Raw genomic sequence first — 23,577 nt, 5'->3', positions numbered from 1 at the left:
TTCGATGCATGATACAGGGTGCTCGGGGCTGGTGCACTGGGATGACCCAGAGGGATGGGATGGAGAGGGAGGTGGGAGGGGGGTTCAGGATGGGGAACACATGTACACCCATGGTGGATTCAAGTCAATGTATTGCAAAACCAATACAATATTGTAAAGTAAAATAAATAAATTAATTAAAAAATAAAATAAAATGGGGAAAAAAAGTCCTTGCATATATGACAATGTCTTTTTTGCAGTTTCACAGGGAAATCTGGCCTGGATAGTACAGAGTTCTATGTCCAAGATCATTTTCTCTTAGACCAGAGCACAGAAGGCATTGCTTCACTGTTTCTCAGAAACTTAATGATTTTTTTTTTTTTCTAGCTGAAACAATCTCTGAGTCCATAATTTGGTTTTATTTACTTATTTTTTCAACAACTTTATCTTTTTTTTATGTAGGTATTACAATGTTATCAATATAGCTAATAAGAGATAGCAAGACTCATAATTTAAAACAATGGAGCAAATAAATATATCATGAGATTATAGTGTTTTTAAGACCTAATTTGCCAAACAGTGCATTCATCTATATCTTTTCAGGGAAGTAACCTTTCATCTCTGGAACAGAGATATGGAGTCAATGATATCTCTTCCCATGTTTTAGCTGAGGTCTAAAAACAAAATTCAATTCCTTACTGATAAAGAAAATAGCCTAAATGTTAAGTGTTGTCATCAGTAAAAGATATACATCTTTTTTCTATTAGGTCAGAGGCATTTTTTCCTCCTTAAAGATAACTGGAAGGCAACCAATATATATATATATAAGAAAAGAATCTGTCTAAACTAAATGCAAAAAACATAATTGCTAAACAAAATTATAGCTATGTGGTGAGCACTAGCATTATGCTAAATTAAGTATTATAGAAAATAACCTACATTGTAACCCATACAAATGTCCAGAGCTGAGAAGAATCTAATCTACAAATTTAGAACTTGCCATACACAGAAAGAAATCCCAGTTTGCAAAATAAAAAGTCTCAGTATTAAGACTAGTTTCATGAATATTTCATTAATATTAATATTTATGGTGACAGATGTTTGTGTAAAAAAAGAAAATTGGTTCCACACTAAATAAAAATTAATAAGTTTGCTGCTAAACAAAAAAATAATAAATGCAAAATAAGTCATTTAGGTTATTAATTATCAAGACTGTCTGATATGACTCCCACATGAAGGAATAAACTATTTGAATTGCAAACATGAATTCTCACTAATATACTTTGTATCAATGTCACATCCCCAGAGTTATCAATAAATACCATAGGATGTAGTAATGTATCAAACTAATTAAATGATTGAGACTTTTTAGATTTTTCACATGTAAGTTATGTCAGAGAAGAATTATAGTAAATTTAAAAAATGAATACCAAATAGTTCCTAATTGTTCTTTCCAAATTAATACATAAATTTCAAGTCATTTTAAATTTCATCATATGTATTGAATGTACACAATAAGCCAGGTACACAGTTGTAGAGAGGTATAAGCAATGAGCTTTAGGCTTTGAGACATTTAGTCTGGCTAAGGAGACAGGACATGTACCTAAAGGAAACAAGAATCAGCATCAAATAAATTCAAATGACTATAATACTGTTTCTATGGGAAAATAATTGAAAGATAAAAATACTTTTGTTGCACAAATGACTTTGAACATGGGGACAATCAGTTCAGCTTTTTAAAAAAAACCCAAGTGATTCAAAAGGGAACTCATCTGTTTTATTATATATAAATTCTTTATATATATATATATAAATATATAAATTCTTATATATATATAAATATATATAATTCTCAGGGCTGTATCTGGCAGGCATGGCAGTGAAACTGGATGCCTCTTCCAAAAGAGACAGAACTTTAAAAACAGCTAGATATGTAAAAGTCACCAAAGATAGATTTTTTTTGGAGGTGTGCCTAAACCTGTCTTCCTCTATCATCAGATAATTTATTCCTTTGTTCAAATATGTATTTCAATGAACTGTTACTAAGTACTGACTAAGCACCAGGCAATGAGGTCAGGTTTCATCCTCAGGCTCAAGGAACTACACGTTTTAATTCCAAAATAGAGGTTAATCCTGGAGGCTTGGGGGACCCACTGCATGGTGGTCTTCGGGGAAGGTAGTCCTGAGATGAGTAGGCAGGGGCCAGGTGAAGGAAGAGAGGTGAGACATGCCTGAAAAGACCAAAACCTTTAGAGAAAGTGTCCAGCCGATCAGAATGGCTGGGGAGTAAGGATGCTCTGGAGAAAGGGGAGAGACAAGGCTGAAGAAGGACACTGAAGGAGCATCTGGGGAAGCAGAAGGGATCAAATCAGGAAGGGTCTGAAAGTTTCAAGCTATGACGTATGTATGGCTTCAAGAGCTGGTGGTCTTCTGAACTTAGGATGACTTTGGGGGCAGCACTGGAAATATACTGAAAGACAACGCTAGTGAAAACACCAGGCAAGGAAGGGTCTCTGCAAGGGCAGAGGCTGTGCATCTGGAGGGAGCGGGCAGCCAAGAGTTATTTAGGAGGCAGATTGGACAGGATGTGGTGATTTACTGAGTGTGGAGAAAGAGGACAAGAAAGGAGGATGGGAAGGGCAGCTGCAGGGAACTGAAGTGGGCAACTGGCTTCATGCTGATCACATTCCCCGGGCCAGAGAAGACAGGCAGAAGATCAGGCTATGGGAAGACAACGGAGCACCTGGAAAGAGCAGTGTTCACACAGGATGCGCCTCTCAGCTTGTCTGTCACACGGGGACCACAGGGGATCGTTTGAATAAATCCTACATTCTGCTTTTGATGACAAGTGACCTGTACTGTCCTGGTGGTACTTTCTACTGGCATGACTCTTACCCCAGGCCAAGTTCTCTTATGGGTGTAGATGGCTGTCATAGCAGGCAGAGGGTGAGGCTAAGGAAGAGGTAATGCTTCCAGAAAGGGAACCCCATTACATCCACGTTCATTTCCCCTAGACATAGCCTATAGGGAACAGCGGTGTCGGAGTCAAGGAGAACCAAGATCTGGATTCCTGCTTCTGGGAAGAGTCCTTTTTCTGAATTCTGTGGGGGAGTGGGTTCAGCAAGGTTGAAGGATAAAGTGCATTCTGTTTTCTAGAGGACTGCCAAGCAGCCAGAGTGCCACGTGGAGGAGTTGATAGGGATGGACCAGAAGTGGGGTGGGGGCAGGTTTATAGGCAAGGGCCTGAGGCTGGGCTGGGAAAGCTGAGGAAAAGGACTCAGGGGTGCTCAGGGGGTGCAGGGGAAGATGGCCCTTGTCGAGAGCACTCAGTGTGGGTTAAGGTAGTTCAGGCCGTTTTGGATGCAGAGTCCGGAAGCAGCTCTGATGGGGAGTCAGGGAAGTAAGTAGTCTGTGGGGAATAGGGCACGATGCATGTGGGTCAAGCTGGGTCAGTGAGTCAGGCGGGTATCGTCCAGCCAGCAGTCATGCAGGCAAATGGAGCCCTGGGTTCTGAGATGTCAAGCTGAAATATGAAAGAGGTGGGGGCAGGAAGTAGGAGTGACGGCAGGAAGAAGTTAGGAGGCTTATCTTTTCTATCTGGGAACGGCAGAGAAGCTGGGGTCCAAAGGTCTGGGATTCCTGGCTTTACTACTTCTAAGCCCTTAAGAGGACCTGGCACCCCCAGAAAGGGGCTTTTGACATTATTTGGCTCCTGACTGCTTTTCTCTCCTACCTCACATGTTCCTTTACTATTAACTGTCACAACACCAAACAATTCTAGTTCTAGGAACATGCTATGCCATTTCATGCTTAACTCATATTACTCTCTTTGCCTAGAAATATGCTTCTACTTCTTTGCCTACCTGGAGAACTCCTCTTCTTCAAAACCAAACGATGATGTTACCTACTCTGATCCCTATAAATGCCTTAGAACATCATCATAGCACTAATACACAGAATGGCAATGGATTAAAAATAGAGGTCATTTACCCCATGTTGGCACATAGTAGGCCCACAATACATGTGTCTGATAAGTGCATGGAGGGATGTATCTGAATAGGGATCTAGCTCACCTTTCTTTGGCTGGGCTGCTGACACGGTAGTGCAGTCCCCCACCTCATTTCTAGAGCCCTAGCAGTAATGCCTCACTCGGAGGAATGTTAATAGCAGAGATTCTCCATCCTTTGGGGCTGAAACCAGCCCCAGGGTGATCTCACATCCTCCCTGGATCTCCATAGCACCTTGTCTGGCACTAAAGTCAGTTTTCTACAAAGTGAGGGAAATGTCAGGGTCAGAGACACTGCAGACAATGCCAACCACACAACCTATTCTAGCCCTTCAGGGGATGACATGAAGAAAGAGTGAGATGGGTCTGCCCAGCTCTAGGATGGGAGTCCTCTGCCTGGGGTGGGGTAGGGTAGGGGTGGGGGATGATGGGCTCCAAGGGACTCATGAACTGGTGTGTGGATGGGCATTTTTCTGGGGAAACAGTTCACAGCTTTCGTCAGTTTTGCAAAGAGGTCCCTGACCTTTAAATATTAAGACCTACCATTCTAGAAACGTGCCCTCCTCCAGGCAGCTCTGATCTGAGAATCAGCTGCTGACTCCAGATCACAGAAGCCTTGGTCTTCACCAAGGCAGATCACAGAAGGGACTCAGGTTCCTCCATAGCATGCCTCTCACATGCCCGAACACCACCCCAAGAAGAGCCTTTTTGAAGATAAATGTGCAATTTAAGGAAGTTTCATTATCTGTGTCTTTTACAGGTTCAAATGCAATGAAAGAGAGAAAGTTAGGCTTATGATGCCTCTACTTTGACCTTTATGTTCCTCAGCACAACAAATCCTCAAAAAATAAAAAGGCAAATCTCCAGGGACTCATTGCTGAAGAAGAGTTGTGTTTGACCTCGTTCTATCAGGGCTGGGCTCAGGAAATGCTAATAAACAGACAAATCCTGTGCAATGGCTTTTTACATTTGACCTTTCCTTTTTTTTTTTTTCTGGCATAGGAGCCTTAGACGACAGCAGGAAAAAGGCTTTCCATATTAAAGAGGCAAGAAATATACGCACACACACGCGCGCACACACACACACATGCACACACAGAGAGCAAATCTAAAACTGTACTAAACTCTGGGGAACTGAGAGTCACTTTTCACCCACATCCTGTCAGAGTTGAAAAGCATAGAAAAAGGTTTCTACTAAAATGTATGTATGTTTTATTCTTTTTTAAAGAAAAATATGAGTCACTCATATGCACCCAGATATCTGAACAGCTCAGCTGGATATTTTTTTTGCTTGGTTCTCACTGTTCTTCCCATGATTTCTGAAAAGATAGTTTAAAAAAAATCCTTACATTTGAGTCTGTAAATTTCAGTTGTTAAGAACACATGCTTTGTCCCTAAACAGGGTGGGTTCTGCCACTAACTGGCTAGGTGATGCTGGACAGGTTTCTTAATCTTTTTAAGAACTTAATTATTCACCAATTAAAATAGTATTATCTTCCAAATTAAAAAAAAAAAAAAGAGGAGTGAACAAGTATCCTCTCTGTGCAGTCATCACAGAGTAGCTTAGTGACTCTCACGTGGGCAGTGCTGGGATTAGATGAGAACAAGGACCTGTTGGGGGACTTCCTCTGAAACACCCCCAGGCCCACCTAGAGTGAAGAGGACACATAAGACAGCCTGCCCAGGAACAGTGGAACGTGAGAGGGAAGGACCAGGCTGAGAGGGCCTTTCTGCTCTGAGCTGGGAATGGACAACAAATGCTAGAAGGACAACATGAAGGTTGGAGGTGAAGCAAATTTGGGGGCATCTATGGTCACTTAACAAAAGAGGCCTGAATGTCTGATTAGTAAGAAAGAAGATGCTTGGTTCCACAGAGCACACCAGCCCTTGGACCAACATCTCCAGTATCTGCCATGAGAATAAAAAACTAATAATAATAATTTGTGTTTGATTTACAGAACTATTCTCTTGCAACCAAAATCTAATCCAAACCAATAAATTACCTTGTTTCTTCATATCTCGTCCCAGGATGGTTAAGCCTTTACCATTTCTATAAGTGTCTCATTTCCTTTGAAAATGTATGTTCATACCAAAACCTGATGTTAATTCTAGCATTCTTTGTAGCCATTAAAATGTATTGATAACTTTGAAAAAAAAAAAAAGAGAGAAAAATGGGAGGATGAATGGTACTGATGTCACATGGCAGTTGAGATAATGAAATGAAATATGAACTTAGTATATTAAGTGAAGTTAAGTCAGACAGAGAAAGACAAATATATGGTATCACTTCTATGTGGAATATAAAAAAATAATATTGATACAAGTGAACTTACAAAACACAAATAGACTCAGAGACATAGAAAACAAAGTTATGGTTACCAAAGGAAAAGGAAGGAGAGGGATAAATTAGGAGTTTGGGATTAACATATACACAGTACTATATATAAAATAGATTACCAACATGAACCCACTATATAACACAAGGTATATTGTGTATATATCTTATATATATATATATAAGATATATATATATATAAAAACAAGATAGTCAGTATCTTGTAATAACCTATAATGGAAAAGAATCTGAAAAAGGATACACACACACACACACACACACACATATGTATAACGGAATCACTTTGCTGAATACTTGAAACTATCACAACACTGTAATGGTAAATCAATTATACTTCAATATTTTTTAAAAATGGAAAATCTTAGGCTAGCTTGGCAATCTTGAAGCATTCAATGAATGGCAGCTAAAGAACAGGAACCGTGGGGTAAATCATCTACCAACGAAAAAAACAATTCCAAGAATGCATCTTTCTGCGTTTTCATAAATGTTCTAACACAGAGAAAGACAAAATACAGCAACAGTGGGCTGTGCTTCTTGGGGAGGATCCCCTACTTTATACATTACATTGGGAGTCAAGACTGCCTTCTTCACCTTCAGCTGAGCTCAAGCCTGGCAGAGAAGGGATCTTCCCTCCCCAGCAACAATGTGGATCATCTGACCAGGTCCACAGAAGGCCCAGGAAGCCAAGACACACTGCATACTTCTCAGTGATCAGGCCCCATGAATCCTGTCCTCTCTTCTAGAAAGCCCTGATCAGGCCTGGACCCAAACCCTCATCATCATTCCTTCGGCCCATTTCCAACATGAGCAACTCAGCTGAGAACTGACTGGTTCTCAAAAGTTCATCTGGACCAGGAAATAACACCCCTGACAATCTTTTGATCAAATGATCATCACCCTTCAGAACCCAGCAGAGTTATATTCTCATTGCATTCTCATCTATTTCTCCAAAAGGGCTTTTACCTACTTTCTGTAAATTTACCATGTCAGAAATATTTATCCTCAACTTTGGTTTTAGTTTTTTTCTTACACATTGCTGGCTGAGAACTCGCATCCTTTTGATAAAGGATTTGGCTACTTTGCATGGAAAGGCCTTTGCTCTGTCAAATCTCACTCCTGATCACTTCTTACACAGATCATATAAGCAGTTTCAGTAAATGAATCCATCCCATGGTTTGGCATCTACAACAGATTTCTAGAGATCCATTTATCAATTGCATTAAGTGCATTTTCTTTAAGCCTCTCTCCCCTGTTGGAATCTTACTTCGTCCATGTGGCTTTTCTCAATAATCACTGTGTTAAACCCAAATTTCTTTTCCTTTCACTTTAACTATCTTTCCCACAGAGGATGAAAAGAAACAAAAATCTTTGTGTCATTTGATCAAGGAAGGCTGACTTCTCTTATTAGTAAAATTAATAGACTCCAGACAACTGCATGGTCATCCACCAGTTCCTTCAACGACAGGGAAGCATGGATCAGCACAAGGATTGGGAATGAAGGCATTCCATGTGTTGGCCTTTGGACCTTCCTTAAAAAAGTACATTACCACAGATAGCTTTGCAAAGGCATTCACAACAATGACATTTCCTTACCCGGCAGTCTCTCTGAAGTGTCTTCATGAGTGCATTGTATGTTTCTGTATCAAAATACAATCCTTCATGCATGTCCTGCAGGAAATCTAAGTCCTTAAACGTGGGGCTAGATTTCTCTCTCTCTTTTCGGGATGCTCTTCGCTTATAGGTTGAGCCTTTCAAGTCATATGTAAAGTGCATTCTCATGGAACGTGGTAAAACGTTGTTCATCACCACAATCCTGATGTTAATGCCCCCTGATTGCATGCAATACAGTCCATAAAATTTTGGCAAAAGAGTTCTTGGATTCTGGTTTAAATTCTAAAAAGAGAAAAAGAAAAAACAATGTTTAAAATGTACTTTTACAAAGCAACACTCCACTATGATGCATTTTCATGTAAAATGATAATTAGAAATGGAATGTGATTACTCTTGTTAACAGTCATTGTTAAAATTTTGCTGTTCCAAATCTAGTTTCTAAGTCAGCTTATGGGAGCTACAACTTTATCATTCTGAACTCAGGGTGTTAAAAGTGGCGAAGAGTTGGACACCACTGATCGACTTCACTTTCCACTTTCATGCATTGGAAAAGGAAATGGCAACCCACTCCAGTGTTCTTGCCTGGAGAATCCCAGGGATGGCAGAGCCTGGTGAGCTGCCGTCTATGGGGTCGCACAGAGTCAGACACGACTGAATCGACTTAGCAGCAGCAGCAGCAGAAATGAAAATGGACAGAATTTCCTTCTTTAATTAGTTACAACTAAAAACAGGCAGAGATGTGATTAGTGCCATGTGTGATTATTCTCTAAGGTAGCTCAAGAGAAAATTAACTGCTGGGGTACAAGGGTGGACATTTAAAATTTTAATAGCTCCTGAGAAACTGTCTTCCAAAATGACCAGACCAGTTTACAACCACATTTCATAGAGTTACATATACACCACCACTCTTACCAATGCCGAATATTATCCCACTTTACAATCTCTGGAAGCAAGGTTGGTGAAAAATGAAAATGTGTTTTCAAGTTACTTTAAATGTGAATAACACAGAGAACTAGAGAAATTTAATATTCTTATGTATGTTTGCTGCTGCTGCTAAGTCGCTTCAGTCGTGTCTGACTCTGTGCGACCCCAGAGACGGCAGCCCATCAGGCTCCCCCGTCCCTGGGATTCTCCAGGCAAGAACACTGGAGTGGGTTGCCATTTCCTTCTCCAATGCATGAAAGTGAAAAGTGAAAGTGAAGTCACTCAGTCGTGTCCGACTCCTAGCGACCCCACGGACTGCAGCCTACCAGGCTCCTCCGTCCATGGGATTTTCCAGGCAGGAGTACTGGAGTGGGGTGCCATTGCCTTCTCCACTTATGTATGTTTAGCCACCTCTTAAAGATAATTTTGTGTTACTCTCCTTTGCTCATTTTTCCTTAGGTTTTTTGTCATTGTTGGATTTCTTGATATATTCTGGATATTTATTACTTTCCTCTTCTACTTGGGGTAAATATTTTCTTCCAGTATGTTGTCTTTTTTGTTACAAAAATAGACAATCTAACTTTGTTTTTTGGCTGCCTCACAGAGCATGCAGAATTTCCCCAACCAGAGATGGGACCCACGCCCCGCTTCACTGGAAACACAAAGTCTTAACCATCAGATCACTGGGCTATAAAAATAAGGAATATGTGTCTGCTTTTGTTTCACTTTAAAAGTATGGGAAAACTAAAAAATAATTTTTTGGGTTGTTGTTGCTTAGTTGTTAAGTCACGTCCAGCTGCTTTGCGACTCCATGGACTATAGCCCACCAGGCTCCTCTGTCCATGGGATTTTCCAGGCAAGAGTACTGGGGTGGGTTGACATTTCCTTCTCCAGAGGATCTTTCCATCCCCAGGATCAAACCCATGTCTCTTGCATAGGTGGGCAGATTCTTAACCACTGAGCCAACAGGGAAGCACCAAAAAACAGTTTACTAAAAGGCATTTATATAATGAAAACTCTCTCTTCTATCCTTAATCCCTCCCCCATTTCCCAGCTTTTGTGGAAACTGTTTCCTGTTTCTATCATTCTGGAAATAGTCTATGTGCTTATGTTAATTTGATATCTGGCATTATTTTTGGTTTTATAGATGTTTTGCCTTTTCATGTAGTTATATTTATGAACTTGCTTCTCATGCTTTTTTTTGTTTCTTATTTAGCAAGGCTTTTTATACCCCAAGGTTATAAATTTCTTCCTTCTTCTTACAAGTTTTTAATAGTTTTGGTGATTACATTTGGTTTTTACTCTGTATGGGATTAATTTTTCTCTTTCAGTTTTACTGAGATATAATTGACATACAGCACTAAGTTTGCATAGAGCACTGATCTGACTTATGTACATCATGAAACGAGTATCACAGCAAGTTTAGAAGAGAGTTCTTAGGATTGACTCTCTTAACAACTTTCATGTGTAACAGCAGTCCAAATCTTTTTGGCACCAGGGACCAGTTTCGGGGAAGACAATTTTTCCATGCATGGACCCAGGGGTTTTGGAGGAGATGGTTTTAGGTGACTCAAGTACATTACATTTATTGGGCTAGTGAAAACTGTATTTACAGCTGCTCCCCAGGGCCAGCATCACTGCCTCAGCTCCACCTCATATCATCAGGCATTAGATTCGCATTAGGAGTGCGCAACCTAGATCGTGTGCATGTGCAGTTCACGGTAGGGTTTGCACTCCTCCGAGAATCTAAGGCCACCACTGATCTGACAGGTGGTGGAGCACAGGCCGTAACATGAGTGACACAGAGTGACTGTAAGTATAGATGAAGCTTCACTTGCTCACCTCCTGCTGTGCAGCCTGGCTCCTAACAGTACCAGTGTGTAGCCCAGGGTTTGGGGACCCCTGATATATAACACGCAGCAGTATTCATTATATTTATCGTGTTTACATTAACAACCCTAGTAGTTATTTATCTTGTAACTAGAAGCTTGTATCTTTTGACTACCTTCCTCTAACTATCCCTTCCCCCCACCTCCCACCTCTGGTAACCACAAATCTGATCTCCTTTTCTATGTGCTCATTTTTGAAGTAAAATTGACCTACATAACTATGCTAGTTCCTGTTATACAACATAGTGATTAGATATTTCTATACATTTCAAACTGATCATCACAGTAAGTCTAGTTAAAACCTATCACAATGCAAAGATACTACATATAGTCCCCACACTGTCCATTTCATAGCTATGACTTATTTATTTTGCAACTGGAAGTTTGTACCTCTTAATCTCCCTTGCCTGTTTCTCTCTTCCCCTGACCCTTCTTCCCTCTGACAACCACCTCTTTGTTCTCTGTCTATGATGCTGTTTCTGTTTTATGTTTGTTCATTTATTTTGTTTTTCAGATTCCACATATAAGTAAAACAATACTGTATTTGTCTTTCTCTGTATGGCTATTTCCCTCAGCATGATACCCCCTAGGTCTATCCATGTTGTCACAAATGGCCAGATTTCATTCTTTTTTCTGGTTGAGTAATGAACATTACATATGTATATCATATCTTCTTCTTCCATTCAGTTAATGATGGGCACTTGAGTTGCTTCCATATCTTGGCTTTTGTAAAACAATGGTGCAGTGAATATAGGGGTGCATGTGTCTTTTCAAAGCAGTGTTTTTGTTTCCTTTGAATAAGTCCCAGGAGTGGTATTTCTGGATCATACATAGTTCTGTTTTTAATTTTTTGAGGAATCCCCATACTGTTTTCCACAGTAAAGTAGCTTACATTCCCATCAATGGGCATGAGGGTTCCCTTTTCTCTACATCCTTGCCAACACTTTCTATTTGTTGTCTTTTTGATAATACCTACTCTGACAGATGTGAGGTGATATCTCACTGTGGCTTTGATCTGCATCTCTCTGATGATTAGTTATATTAAGCATCTTTTCCTGTGCCATCTGTATATCTTCTTTGGGAAAATGTCTAGTCAGATAGTGTGCCCAATTTATTTTCATTTTTTGTTGAAGTATATTTGATTTATAATGTGTTAGCTTCTGGTGTACAGCAGAATGATTCAGTTTTATATACACACACACACACACATATATATATATATAACTTTATACATATATAAGTAACTTTTTCAGATTCTTTTCCATTACAGGTTTTTAGAAGATACTGAATATAGTTCCCTGTGCTATACAGTAGACCCTGTTGTTAATCTATTTTATATAAAGTAGTATATCTATTAATCCCAAATTCCTAATTTTTCTCTCTACCCCTTTCCCTTTTGGTAAGTGTAAGTCTGTTTTCTATGTCTGTGAGACTCTTTCTGTTTTAAAATTAAGTTCATTTGCATTTTTTTGGTTCCACATAAAAGTGACACCACATATTTCTTTATCTGCTTTAATTTCCCTTAGTAAGAGAATCTCTAGGCCCATCCATGTTGCTGCAATTGGCATTATTTACTTTTTATGGCTGATTAATATTCCATTATTTATATATGTACCATATCTTCTTTATCCATTCACCTGTTGAGGGATGCTAAGGTTGCTTCCATGTCTTGGTTATTGTAAATAGTGCTAGGAACACTGGGGTGCATCTTTTCAAATTAGAGTTTCTCCATCTATATGCCTAAGAGTGGGATTGCAAAATCATATGGTAGATATATTTTTAGTTTTTCATGGAATTTCCATACTGTTCTCCATAGTGGCTACACCATTTCACATTCCCACCAATAGTGTAGGAGGGCTTCTTTTTCTGCACATCCTGTCCAGCATTTATTATTTATAGGCTTTTTAAACACGGCCATTCTGACTGGTGTGAGGTGATACCTCATTGAGGTTTGATTTGTATTTCTCTATTTTGATTTGCATCTTTACATGTGCCTGTTTTTGACATTTTTAAAAGATATTTTAAGTGAGTTGCTTATTATTTACTTTTCAAGTTGAGTTTTATGAGTTTTTTTATAGGCTTTGGATATTAACCTCATCATATATATCATTTATGAATATCTTTTCCCATATAGTAGGTGATCTTTTCATTTCATTGATAGTTTCCTTTATTGTGCAAAGTATTTTAGTCTGGTGCAGTCCCATTTATTTATTTTTTTGCTTTTGTTTCCCTTGTCTGCAAGTAACTGTATGCAAAAGATCTGAAAAAGGGGATTTTTTCTTTTTTCAAATGGATAACCATTTATTGAACGGTCTGTCCTTTCTCAATTGAATTTAAGTCCCTCCTACGTCAGGCAATAAGTTGTCAAATACACACGAGTCTATTTCTACACTTTATTTGACTCCATTGCTCTTTTTGTCTCGATCTGTACAAAAGCCACCACTTTAATACTAGTACAGATTTATACATTTCTGGTGTATGTTATGGCAGGCCTAACATATTCTCCTTTGCCAAAATGTACTGTCCATTTCTATAGGCTTGCTTTCCTGTTTGTTTTTAAAACTACTCTTAATATAATATTTGTTTTCACTTTCAAATGAACCAGCTCTGTTAAGTTCAGGGGAAAAAATCCTATTAGAATTTTTGATTGGAATTAGACTGGATTTATAAATTTATGTGGGCAATTAAAATTATAATTCTGGGTTCAGGAATGATGCACATTTATTATTTCAGAACTCTGTTTATGTCCTTCAATAACATTTTGTAGTTTCCTTCATATTGGTCTTGTTCATTTGTTTTATAGACATAAGCACTTGAGTTCTTATTAAATAAAATTTTATAAATTCTTTTTGGAGTATTGTTCATATGCTGTACTTACTATAAGCTGCTTTCCAATCAGAATTATAGTATGTCTTCATTTATTTATATCTTTAATAACAATCATTATAAATTATTGTCATCACAAATGGAATTCTTTTTTCCCCCTTATACTCTCCAACTTTATATGATCTACATAATAGAATATGATGGATTTATTTACCAAATATCCTGCAAATCTACTGGATTTTCATTACCTCTGGAAACTACTGGTTTATTTTCTTGAAGTTTTGCTCATTTTCAATTTCATCATCTGTACAGAACAGTGTTTATACTTTTCTTCTATGTTTTTTTATACTCAAAAAGTTACTGCTTGGAAATTCTAGCAAATACATTAGAAAAGATCATTGATGGAAAGCATCCTTATCTTTTTCTACTACTTTCAATGAAAGAGCTTTTGTTCTTCTCCATGAAGATATGTGAACTCTGGGAGATTGATAAATGTTGGTTTTTATGCCTATTGATTTATTTACCTACTATGTAAAAATTTCCAATTTTAAGAATTCTCTAGGATATCTAGATGGATAACCACATAATGCTCACATTTTTTCTTGTTAATAAGATGAATTATATTATTTGTTATACTAGCTTACATGGTTGGGATAAAATTACTTGATTAGGCTAAATTTTAAAATTTTACTTAATTTAATAGCCACATATGGCTATTGGCTACCATATTGGACAGTGCAGTTCTACAATAAGAGACTAATCTACCTAAGCTTAGAAATAGAGAAGTTTAAGATTTACTCACTTAGAAGATTAACAAAGAGTGCTATGTGAGTTTGACTGCAATTTTAAATTATTTAAAAATGTGTATATGACTAGGATACATTTGAAAGGATATATACCAAATACTAGCAATGTGTATCTCTGAGAAAATAAATACAGTTGGTGCATTTTTTCCTTTTCTGTATTTTCTATTTTCCCTAATATAAAGTAGATAATCTGTGCTAAAAATTTTTTTCCAGTGCTAAATTTTTTGTGCTAAAAAAAAATTTTTTTGTTCAGGATCAAAATCTTTTAAAATCTGTGTATGCCGCCCACTAAGATTTTTGTTTAGATTTTCAATTCCTATATTTATATGTGAGACTAACTTAGGGCAGTTACTGTTATCTTGAACAGATTTTGGAATTTAAAAATATTTTTACACTCTAATGAGCTGTATGGTGTATCTCATCAATTTTGTTTTGAAACAAAGATGACAGTTACCACCTCTCATAGCAAATGAATAGCAGAACTGTGGCTTTTGAAATCCTGCTACCATTCCAATCACAGAAAATTAATAACTGCCATGAAAGTACAAAGAAATCAGAGGTATGAAAACAACAAATCTACTGAGGAAAATGTTTGCCTGGAAACAAACATTGGAGAGGGCTTCCTATTTCAACATGGGTAAGACATGTAATGCTCTGATTTTCTTCATTGGATGCGTCATACCCATTAATGTATTTTTACTGCTTATATATTTGTTCTTGTAGTATTCCATATGCAGTGAATGTCTAATAGAGCTGTCTAACCCTGGAGCCAGTGGATCCTTGTTTTTTGTGACCAGTGACAATGAATTTATCATCAAAACAGGAAAAATCTGGTCTAAATATTTAGCACATCCAAATTCTGGGCTAGATTATAGTTCCTTTGTCTCTAAAACATTCCATGGAAGGTGATCTTCATGTTACATTTAACCTATGACAGCCTCAATTCTGAAGTGTGATGGCTAAAAGTGGCTAATGCAGAATGCGTGGCCCTATAAGGTGCACGGGTTAAAGACGCACCCTCTGGACCCCACTGCTTGTGTTCAAGCCCCGGATCTATAGCCCATTAGCTAAATAACCCTTGGCAAGTGATTCCATTTATCTTTGTCTCAATTACCTCATCAGTTTTACAACTTAATCCTCAATGAATGTTAACTACTCATATTACTACTACATACAAAGAGCTCTGCAATACATTGCTTCCTTTATCCTGCATCCTGTCCCCTGTCTTTATCACAACCACCATGGAAGACAGGTGTCTGCCAGCCTTCAAAGACTGAGGCTCAGAGCTTACCTTATTTACTCCTGGTCACACAAGTTAGGTGATGGCCGAGTGGGATATGAGCCCAGGACTACTACATAGTTCTACTTACTTCTCAAAATCTATTCAATCAATTTCCTAGTATACTCTAAATGCAAAATAAACCTCACCAAGGAGAAAGAAAAATGCCAGAGTTACTGAAAAAATAAAAAAAAGCATTAAAAAAAAAAAAAACTGGAGGAAAGTAATTAAATCTTAAGTAGAAGCTTTAATTACGTGCACTTACCATGTAATAGCCTGGCAGTAGCTTCTGAAGGAACTCTGCTTCTTTATGCTGAACTGTTTTGATGATAAATTCATCGTCACTGGTCACAAAAAACAAGGATCCACTGGCTCCAGGGTTAGACAGCTCTATTAGAGGTTCACTGCATATGGAATACTACAAGAACAAATACATAAGCAGTAAAAATGCATTAATGTGTATGATGCAGCCAATGAAGAAAATCAGAGCATTACATGTCTTACCCATGTTAAAACAGGAAGCCCTCTCCAACAGCTTTAAGAGGAGACTCTAGGTATACTAACATGGCTCTTATGAGATTTCTAAAAATTTAGCTGATCCATTTACCTTAATAACAGAATCATGAATCACCATATTTGTTCAATAACTCCCAAGAGTGGTGTTGACCAAGGCACTTTGTTTCCAGCAAGTGCCCAGAAAATAAGAATGGAAGGTGTGGTCCCCACTGTGTATTCCTCACTTGACACCAACACATATTCTTGTCTCACTGTTTACTCTAAGAGAGGTCATTCACTCATAATTTCAACAAAGAGATGACTCTAACACCTGCATCTCCAGCCAAGATCTCCCTAGGGGATCCAGACCTGTATGTCTAACTGTGTAACAGACATTTCTACTTAGTTATACCACAAACACTTCATATGTAACAATTTCAAAAGTAAGTTCATCTCAGCCTGTGGTTAGCCCATGTGGTGTCTTGGTAGTGATTAGAAAGAAGGAACTCTTTTTTTTTTTTTTCCTGGTATATGCAGCTCCGAGCCATAAAAAGGTTGGTGAACAGATGAAGGGATAGATTCCAGGCTTCACTCCTTCACCTTAGCCAGGTATTTCTGGGTGGTGCACACCTTGTACAACTATACATGCTGACTAGATCATCTGTTCCTCCCCCATCCTCCGTCTTCTCTCTTTTTCCCTCTCTTATAGAAAGGAAGCATCATTCACTCTGTTTTCCAAACCAGAAACTGAGACATCATCCTTGATGTTTCACATTTGTTCATCTTCCATATCCAGACTACTGCTAATATCTGCCCCATTCATGACATCTCTTTTTCAAATTCCTGAAATTCAGTGGTTTCATCATTTCATACCTTGATTATATGGCAAGCTCCACCTGTTCTAAGCTATTCACTCTTGACTCCTCCTGAGAATCCTCCACCAGGAAACCAGAGATCCTTCCAAACTGCATAGCCTTCCAAGCCTTCAAACCTTCCTGTGGGTTCCACTGTTAATAGAGACAATTACATCCAAGTTTCTCAGCACAGCGTTCAACTCCATGGATGACAAAGCTCTGCTCTTCAGCCTTCTCTCTCATCCCTTTCCTCCTTAAACTCTAACTCCAGAGAACTATTTCTCATTTTCTCAAGTGTGCCACACACTCTTGATTATTGACTGCATTTTCTTCTATCAGAAACCACCTCCATGCTACCTTCATCTAGCTGAATACCACCGAATAAAACTTCCTTCAAAAAAAAAAAAAACACCTTATTTTCTTGACAACAGACACTGGACTACCATTATATGACAACAAATTATTTTTGGTAGGATGTATATGCACTTAAACACTTGACATACGGATTTTATCATCCACTTGGCTTGCCGATTCTTCAAGAAAACCCTTAGGATGATTTGGTTAATATCACATATGATTCTAGTTCTATGCCTGAAATGCACTATCCATGTTCATTCAACATTTAAAAAGTACCTACTGAGTGCAGATAGATGCACTGCCCCAGGCACTTAGGAAGCTTATACAGTAGTACGAGGAAACAGCCAACAAAAAAGTAAATAATTTACACATCAGAATGTGCTTAAGTGCTGTTGAGAGAAAGGACACAGGGAAAGGGGGATGGGAGTACCACCAACGATGAAGACAAGGTGGTCACTAAAAGCCTTATTGGGAAGGCGGCATTTGAGGAGAGGCCTGGGGAATATCTGGAGAAAGGGTACTGAAGGCAGAAGGAAGGGCAAAGGCTAAGATCTTGAGACCTGGAGAGTTCAAGGCACAGCAAGGAGGCCACGGCTGAAGCAGAGGGGGCAGAGAGGACAGCTGAAGGGGAAGAAGCCAGAAGGGTCTGGTGGGACAGACAAATATATAGGCTATATACGGAAGTGGCCTTTTATTTAGGGGAGCTGAAAGCCACTGGAGGGTCTGTAGCAGAGGACCACTCACTCCCTCTGCTGTGCTGAGAGGCCCCAGTAGGAGGACAGAAGGAAGACTCAGTAAGGAGGCTGGTATAGTGATGCTGGCCTTCAGTGTCTGCTGGACAGCACTTGCTCCAGAAAACTCTGCCTGGTTCTGCGGGTCCACATCACCTGCTTCCTGGCACTGGATGCTCTCCTCACAGAAGATACCACGTGACCGTGTTAGTCAGTCATGTCTGACTCTTTGCAACCCCATGGATTGCAATCCGCCAGACCCCTCTGCCAATGGAATTCTCCAGGTAATACTGGAGTGGGTTGCTATTCCCTTCTCCAGGGGATTTCCCCAACCCAGGGATGGAACCCAGGTCTCCTGCATTGCAGGCAGATTCTTTACCATTTGAGTACCACAAAGTACCTTAATGGCCTATTTACCTATTCCAAGTTCCCTCCAGACTATAAAACTCTATGAGGGCAGAAACCATGACTCTTAAATTCTGATATGGTTCAGGATCTGTGCCTTGTACACAGAAGGGACTCGATAAATTTTTGTAAATAAATGACTGAAATTTACCAACAACTGAAGGGCTGTCAGTCTCCCCAAGTAGTGCCCCAAACCAGCAGAACAGGAAATTTTAGGTTTATGAGTTTAGTGTTTACTACTTAATAATCCCTATTATTGACTTATAGAAACACTGTGGGCAGAAAAAAAGGTAAGGAAGTTAATGTGTGAGATCAGACCAGCCCTGGTGAGAGGCAAGAGCAGGGATTTAAGGAACTGTATTTTGAGGATGGAGGCATTTGAAATCACCAGGGCTGAACATCCTTCAAAGTGTTTTATCTGGGTTTGTGAATATGTAAGTCCTCATCAAAGAAACATCTGAGAGGATACGAGGAAGAAGGGAAGGAGGGAGGAGAAGAAAGAGAGAAAATGGGAGAAAAATGACTAAAAGGCAGTGTCTAGATGTTACCTTTTAAATCATCCTGCTTTGGCAGCACTGTGGGTAAGGGAAACAGAATTCACCAGGAAAAAAAATAAGCAAGAGTTCACTGCCTTTCTTAACATCACTGGCAACTTCCATCCCCTACCTTCTCCTTTTTCCTCCAGCCTTGCTTCCTGGAGCTCTCTTGCTAAGCAGCACTGCAACCTAAGACCTCAAGAATGAGTTGAGGATATGCAAGGAAAATAAAAACAGTCATCAGCCTCCACACAGGATGCTGTAAAAGCCAAGAGGAAGCAGAGGGAACCTTTCCCGCTCTTGGGCAGAGTCCAAGTGGAAGGAAAGGCCTGGGTTTGGAATCAACCGACTGTTTGTAAAATCATGACTCTGCCAGTGGCTAGTCATGTGACCTTGAGTAATTTAGCATCTTGGAGTCTTAGAAACCTCATCTCTAAAATAAAGATGGTGATATATACTTGATAGCATCTCAGAGTGTTAAAAATAAATGTTTTTTAAATCCCTGGCAAAGAGTGACCACTTAGGCATGGCTGTTGCCATTTTTCACTACATGCTCAGCAGTGCCCTAGGATGTACTGAGAGTTTCAGCCTAACTCCCATGACAAGAAGGCTACTCAAAGGTACACACTAAGATGATCTTGGTGAAGCAAGAAAAGAGACGGGTGGGGGGTGATGAGATAAGTTAGGAGTTTGGGATTAAGACATACTACTCTACATAAAATAGATAAACAACAACAAGGACCCACTGTATAGCACAGGGAAGTCCACTCAATACCTTGTAATAATCTATAATGGAAAAGGATCTGAAAAAGAGTGTATATGCATATACATATATCTATATATCTGAATCACTTTGCAGTACACTTGAAACCAATACAACACTGCGAGTTAACTATACTTCAATTAAAGAAATTAACTTTTTAAAATTTTTCTTTTTTAAAGAAAAAGTAGGTGATTTGTGTAATGACAAATCTGAGACTCAGGAAAATAAGTGTATTTATTTATTTATAAATAAATAAATTTATTTATTTATAAATAAATAAATTTATTTAAATAAAATTTTCATTTATTTCCATTCTCATAAAAAATGAAGGCAGATCCCAGACTCTCTTAGGATTTTGATTCTTTGTTCCATGGGGTTTGGATTTCTGGCATAGAATCCTCTTGTGGGTAGGAGTAAATGTTGTGAAAGTACAAAAACAACAAAGAATGCAGAAATTAGGGGCTGCAAATAGAGAAATTAGGGGGTGATTCAGGAAGAGCTGTCTAGGGAAAACTGGATTCAGATGTGAACATCGGCTTCCAATTAAAGTCTCAGATTCTTCCAGAAGCAGTGACACAAACTGGAGACTCTTTCATTGGTTACTAATTGCCAAATACTCCTTTATTATGCAATTTGCAGATGAATATGAATGGAGAAATCAGTTGTTTTGCCCTCTTTCAATAACCATTTTGGGGTCACTTCTAGCACAGTGTCAGTCTACAATAAGTTGGCATTAGGATGCAGAACCCTTTCTACCATTATCACCTCTGATTTCTATGGCTTTTCACTTTACAACTCTGTTATTGTTCTCTGCTAAGCTATCCTCTTCAAAATGTTGCCTTTTCAGAGCAAATAAAGAGGAGCTATGGGAACATGTTAATTAGCTGTGATCAACAAGCTCCTGTGTGCACCCTGATGTACCTTCCTGGCACCCTCACTGTGTAAGCTGTTGCAGTGTGTTCATTCCCTGCCTTCTATTTCCTGCAGGGCCTCCCTATGTACCCTGGAAAGAATGCAAAGCACAGTCCAGCTGGGCTCTGCCAAGGCAAATCAACGCTGTAAACTTGCACAGTGAGGTGGAGATCATTTTTCCTGCCACTTCTTCCCCTCAATGGTGTTTAATTATTTACCCTGCTCTCTTTCTTATGGGTGTCAATAAACCTAAATCACCCTGAACTTGGGAATACCCAGGCACCTGGAAAAGAAGGAAATTAACCAAAGGCTTGTTGCCTAAGCAGAAATGGGGTGAAGATGCTCTGGGGCCCCTTCCCCTGGGAGGTCTTTATTTAGGAACAAATAAGGAAGAAGGAGCATTTGAATTGCTTTGTAATACACGCGGCTGCACCCTCACCACGCTGTCTCACATCCAATTGTGCACGTTTCAACATGAATTTGTAATCAGCACGCACTTGGTGAATTTTAATAGTACTGAGAATGTAATCAGAGTAATTCAGGCTGAAATCCAGATGCAACAGCATAAGACTAAGCAGAAATACACATATATCACAGGGATCTGATATCAAATCTATCTATAGTGACCACCCCCTACATCTTCGCCTTTCCCCTCCCATTTAGGTCCGTATATCTTCACAAATTTGGGTTTAGATAGCCCTAGTTTGATGGATACCAGGATGTATTTGTGATGTACGCCTTATCCTTTTTTTTCCTTCACATGGTATTTCAGGGGACACCATCTTATTTCATTCTTCTGTTTTTTGGGCTTAACCATTCCAAAATGTGCTTTGTTAGGTGTATTTGACCTCTTTGTCTCATTTTTCAGAATGGATAACCACAGTTCGCAGTTTGATGGCTAGGGAGTGACCACCTTGAGACGATACCTTTTGGGTTTTTTTGCGGGGGCCGTGCCGTGCAGTTTGTGGAATCTCAGTTCCCCAACCAAGGATTGAACTGGGGCCCTCGGGAGTGAAAGTGTGGAATCCAGGGAATTCCTGCCATCTAACGACATCTAAGACTCAGTGGTTGGAAGCATGTGAGACTATGGTTCTGGCTTGGGCTGTGCCTCCACCCCTCAGCATGGGTAACCTTGGGCACCTCCCTTCACTGGTGTCAGATTCCTCATCTACAATGAACAGTTGGGCTAAAAAGTCTCTGAGGTTCTGCCTGACTCTCTGAAGCACAATGCCTCAGGCAAAAGACCCCTTCCTCATCTATCACACTCCAGATCACTGGGTAGTGTCCTCAGATACAGTGCTTTGGAGGTGAGCCTCCAGAAGCTCCCAGACCAATAAGGGGAGCTGCCTCGACCCTGGGCTGAGGGAGGCCCTGGCTACGGGGACCAGGGAGCCATGTAGTTAGAGGCTCGTGGCCCTTGTTCTGTCTTCTGCAGCTCCCAGAGATGGGTCCGGTTATGGAACTGTGTGTACAATTAACAAGGGAGGTGGAAAATGCAATCAAACAAAAGCACACTTAAGCTGCCTGGTCTTATCTCTGCACCCCCTCCACCAGCTTTTTACTACGAAAAATTTCAAATATGCATAAAAGTAGAGAACCGTGCAATTAACATTCATGTGTCTATCTTTCGGTTTCAACAGCTATCAACTCATAGCCTATCTTGTCTCTTTACATCCTCAGTCCTTCCCCTGCCTGCTTTCCTCAGATTCTTTAAAGCAAATCACAGACATTAAATCATTTCTCTGGTATTTTACTGAGTGTAGCTTAGTCGTGTCCAACTCTTTGCGACCCCGTGGACTATACAGTCCATGGAATTTTCTAGACCAGAATACTGGAGTGGGTAGCCCTTCCCTTCTCCAGGGGATTTTCCCAGCCCAGGGATTGAACCCAGGTCTCCCGCATTGCAGGCAGATTCATTACCAGCTGAGCCACCAGGGGAGTCCAAGAATATTGGAGTGGGTAGCCCATCCCTTCTCCAGCGGATCTTCCCAACCCAGGAATTGAGCTGGGGTCTCCTGCATTGCAGGTGAATTCTTTGCCAGGTAAGCCACTATTTGTCTCTAAAGGATGAGGATTCCTCTTATAAAAGAGAACCAAAATACCCTTCCATCCCTTTACAAAAAATATCTTCCACATAATCAAACATCTAGTCAGTCTTTACATTTCACTAATTTCCTAGAATTAAAAAAACATAACTAGTTATTTGAATTATTTGGCTCTGTCTTTCTAAGGGCTGAAACTGAAGCTGAAACTCCAATACTTTGAAACTCCAGTACTTTGGCCACCTGATGCGAAGAACTGACTCATTTGAAAAGACCCTGATGCTGGGAAAGATCGAAGGCAGGAGGAGAAGGGGACGACAGAGGATGAGATGCTTGGATGGCATCTCCGATTCAATAGACATGAGTTTGAGTAAACTCTGGAAGTTGGTGATGGACAGGGAGGCCTGGCATGCTGCAGTCCATAGGGTCGCAAAGAGCTGGACACGAATAAGCAACTGAACTGAACTGATCTTTCTAATATTCTTGATCAAAACCTTCCCTTCCTGCTATACTGGGCCATTCAAAGTCCTATCTAATGCACTTGCATCTCTGGTCTCATGGTCCTAACACTGCTCCTCATCCTTACATGCCATTCCAACATCTTTCCTTTTTTCCCCACCTACTCAAATTTCACTGTAATTTTTAGGTCACGGTTAAACCACGCCATACCCATAAGAAGCCTTCCTAATCATTGATCCAAGAGAGAGCGACTTCTCCCTCCTTTGAAATCTTCGAGCATTTATTGTTTCTCTTCCTCTTCTTAATTACTGCCTGGTAGAATGGGTGGTTTTCCCACATCAATCATC

The 23,577-nt window shown here is 39.6% G+C and overlaps 1 protein-coding gene across 7 annotated transcripts in view; it reads right to left on the bottom strand.

Annotated features, from left to right (window-relative positions):
• The window catches only part of PIP5K1B (phosphatidylinositol-4-phosphate 5-kinase type 1 beta), a 348,088-nt gene that overhangs the window by 129,270 nt on the left and 195,241 nt on the right, over window positions 1-23,577 (bottom strand). For all 7 annotated transcript variants that reach the window (XM_061425485.1, XM_061425488.1, XM_061425486.1 and 4 more), the window contains 2 exons: window positions 15,942-16,094; window positions 7,935-8,234 (listed from right to left, as the gene is read on the bottom strand). In XM_061425485.1, the coding sequence (XP_061281469.1) occupies window positions 7,935-8,234; window positions 15,942-16,094 (453 nt within the window). The remainder of the gene's footprint in view (window positions 1-7,934; window positions 8,235-15,941; window positions 16,095-23,577) is intronic.

This window comes from Bos javanicus, chromosome 8, assembly GCF_032452875.1.
Source record: "Bos javanicus breed banteng chromosome 8, ARS-OSU_banteng_1.0, whole genome shotgun sequence".
NCBI lineage: Eukaryota > Metazoa > Chordata > Mammalia > Artiodactyla > Bovidae > Bos > Bos javanicus.
Note: the sequence above shows the minus strand (reverse complement) of the source record. Positions and strands in the feature narration are given on the sequence as shown.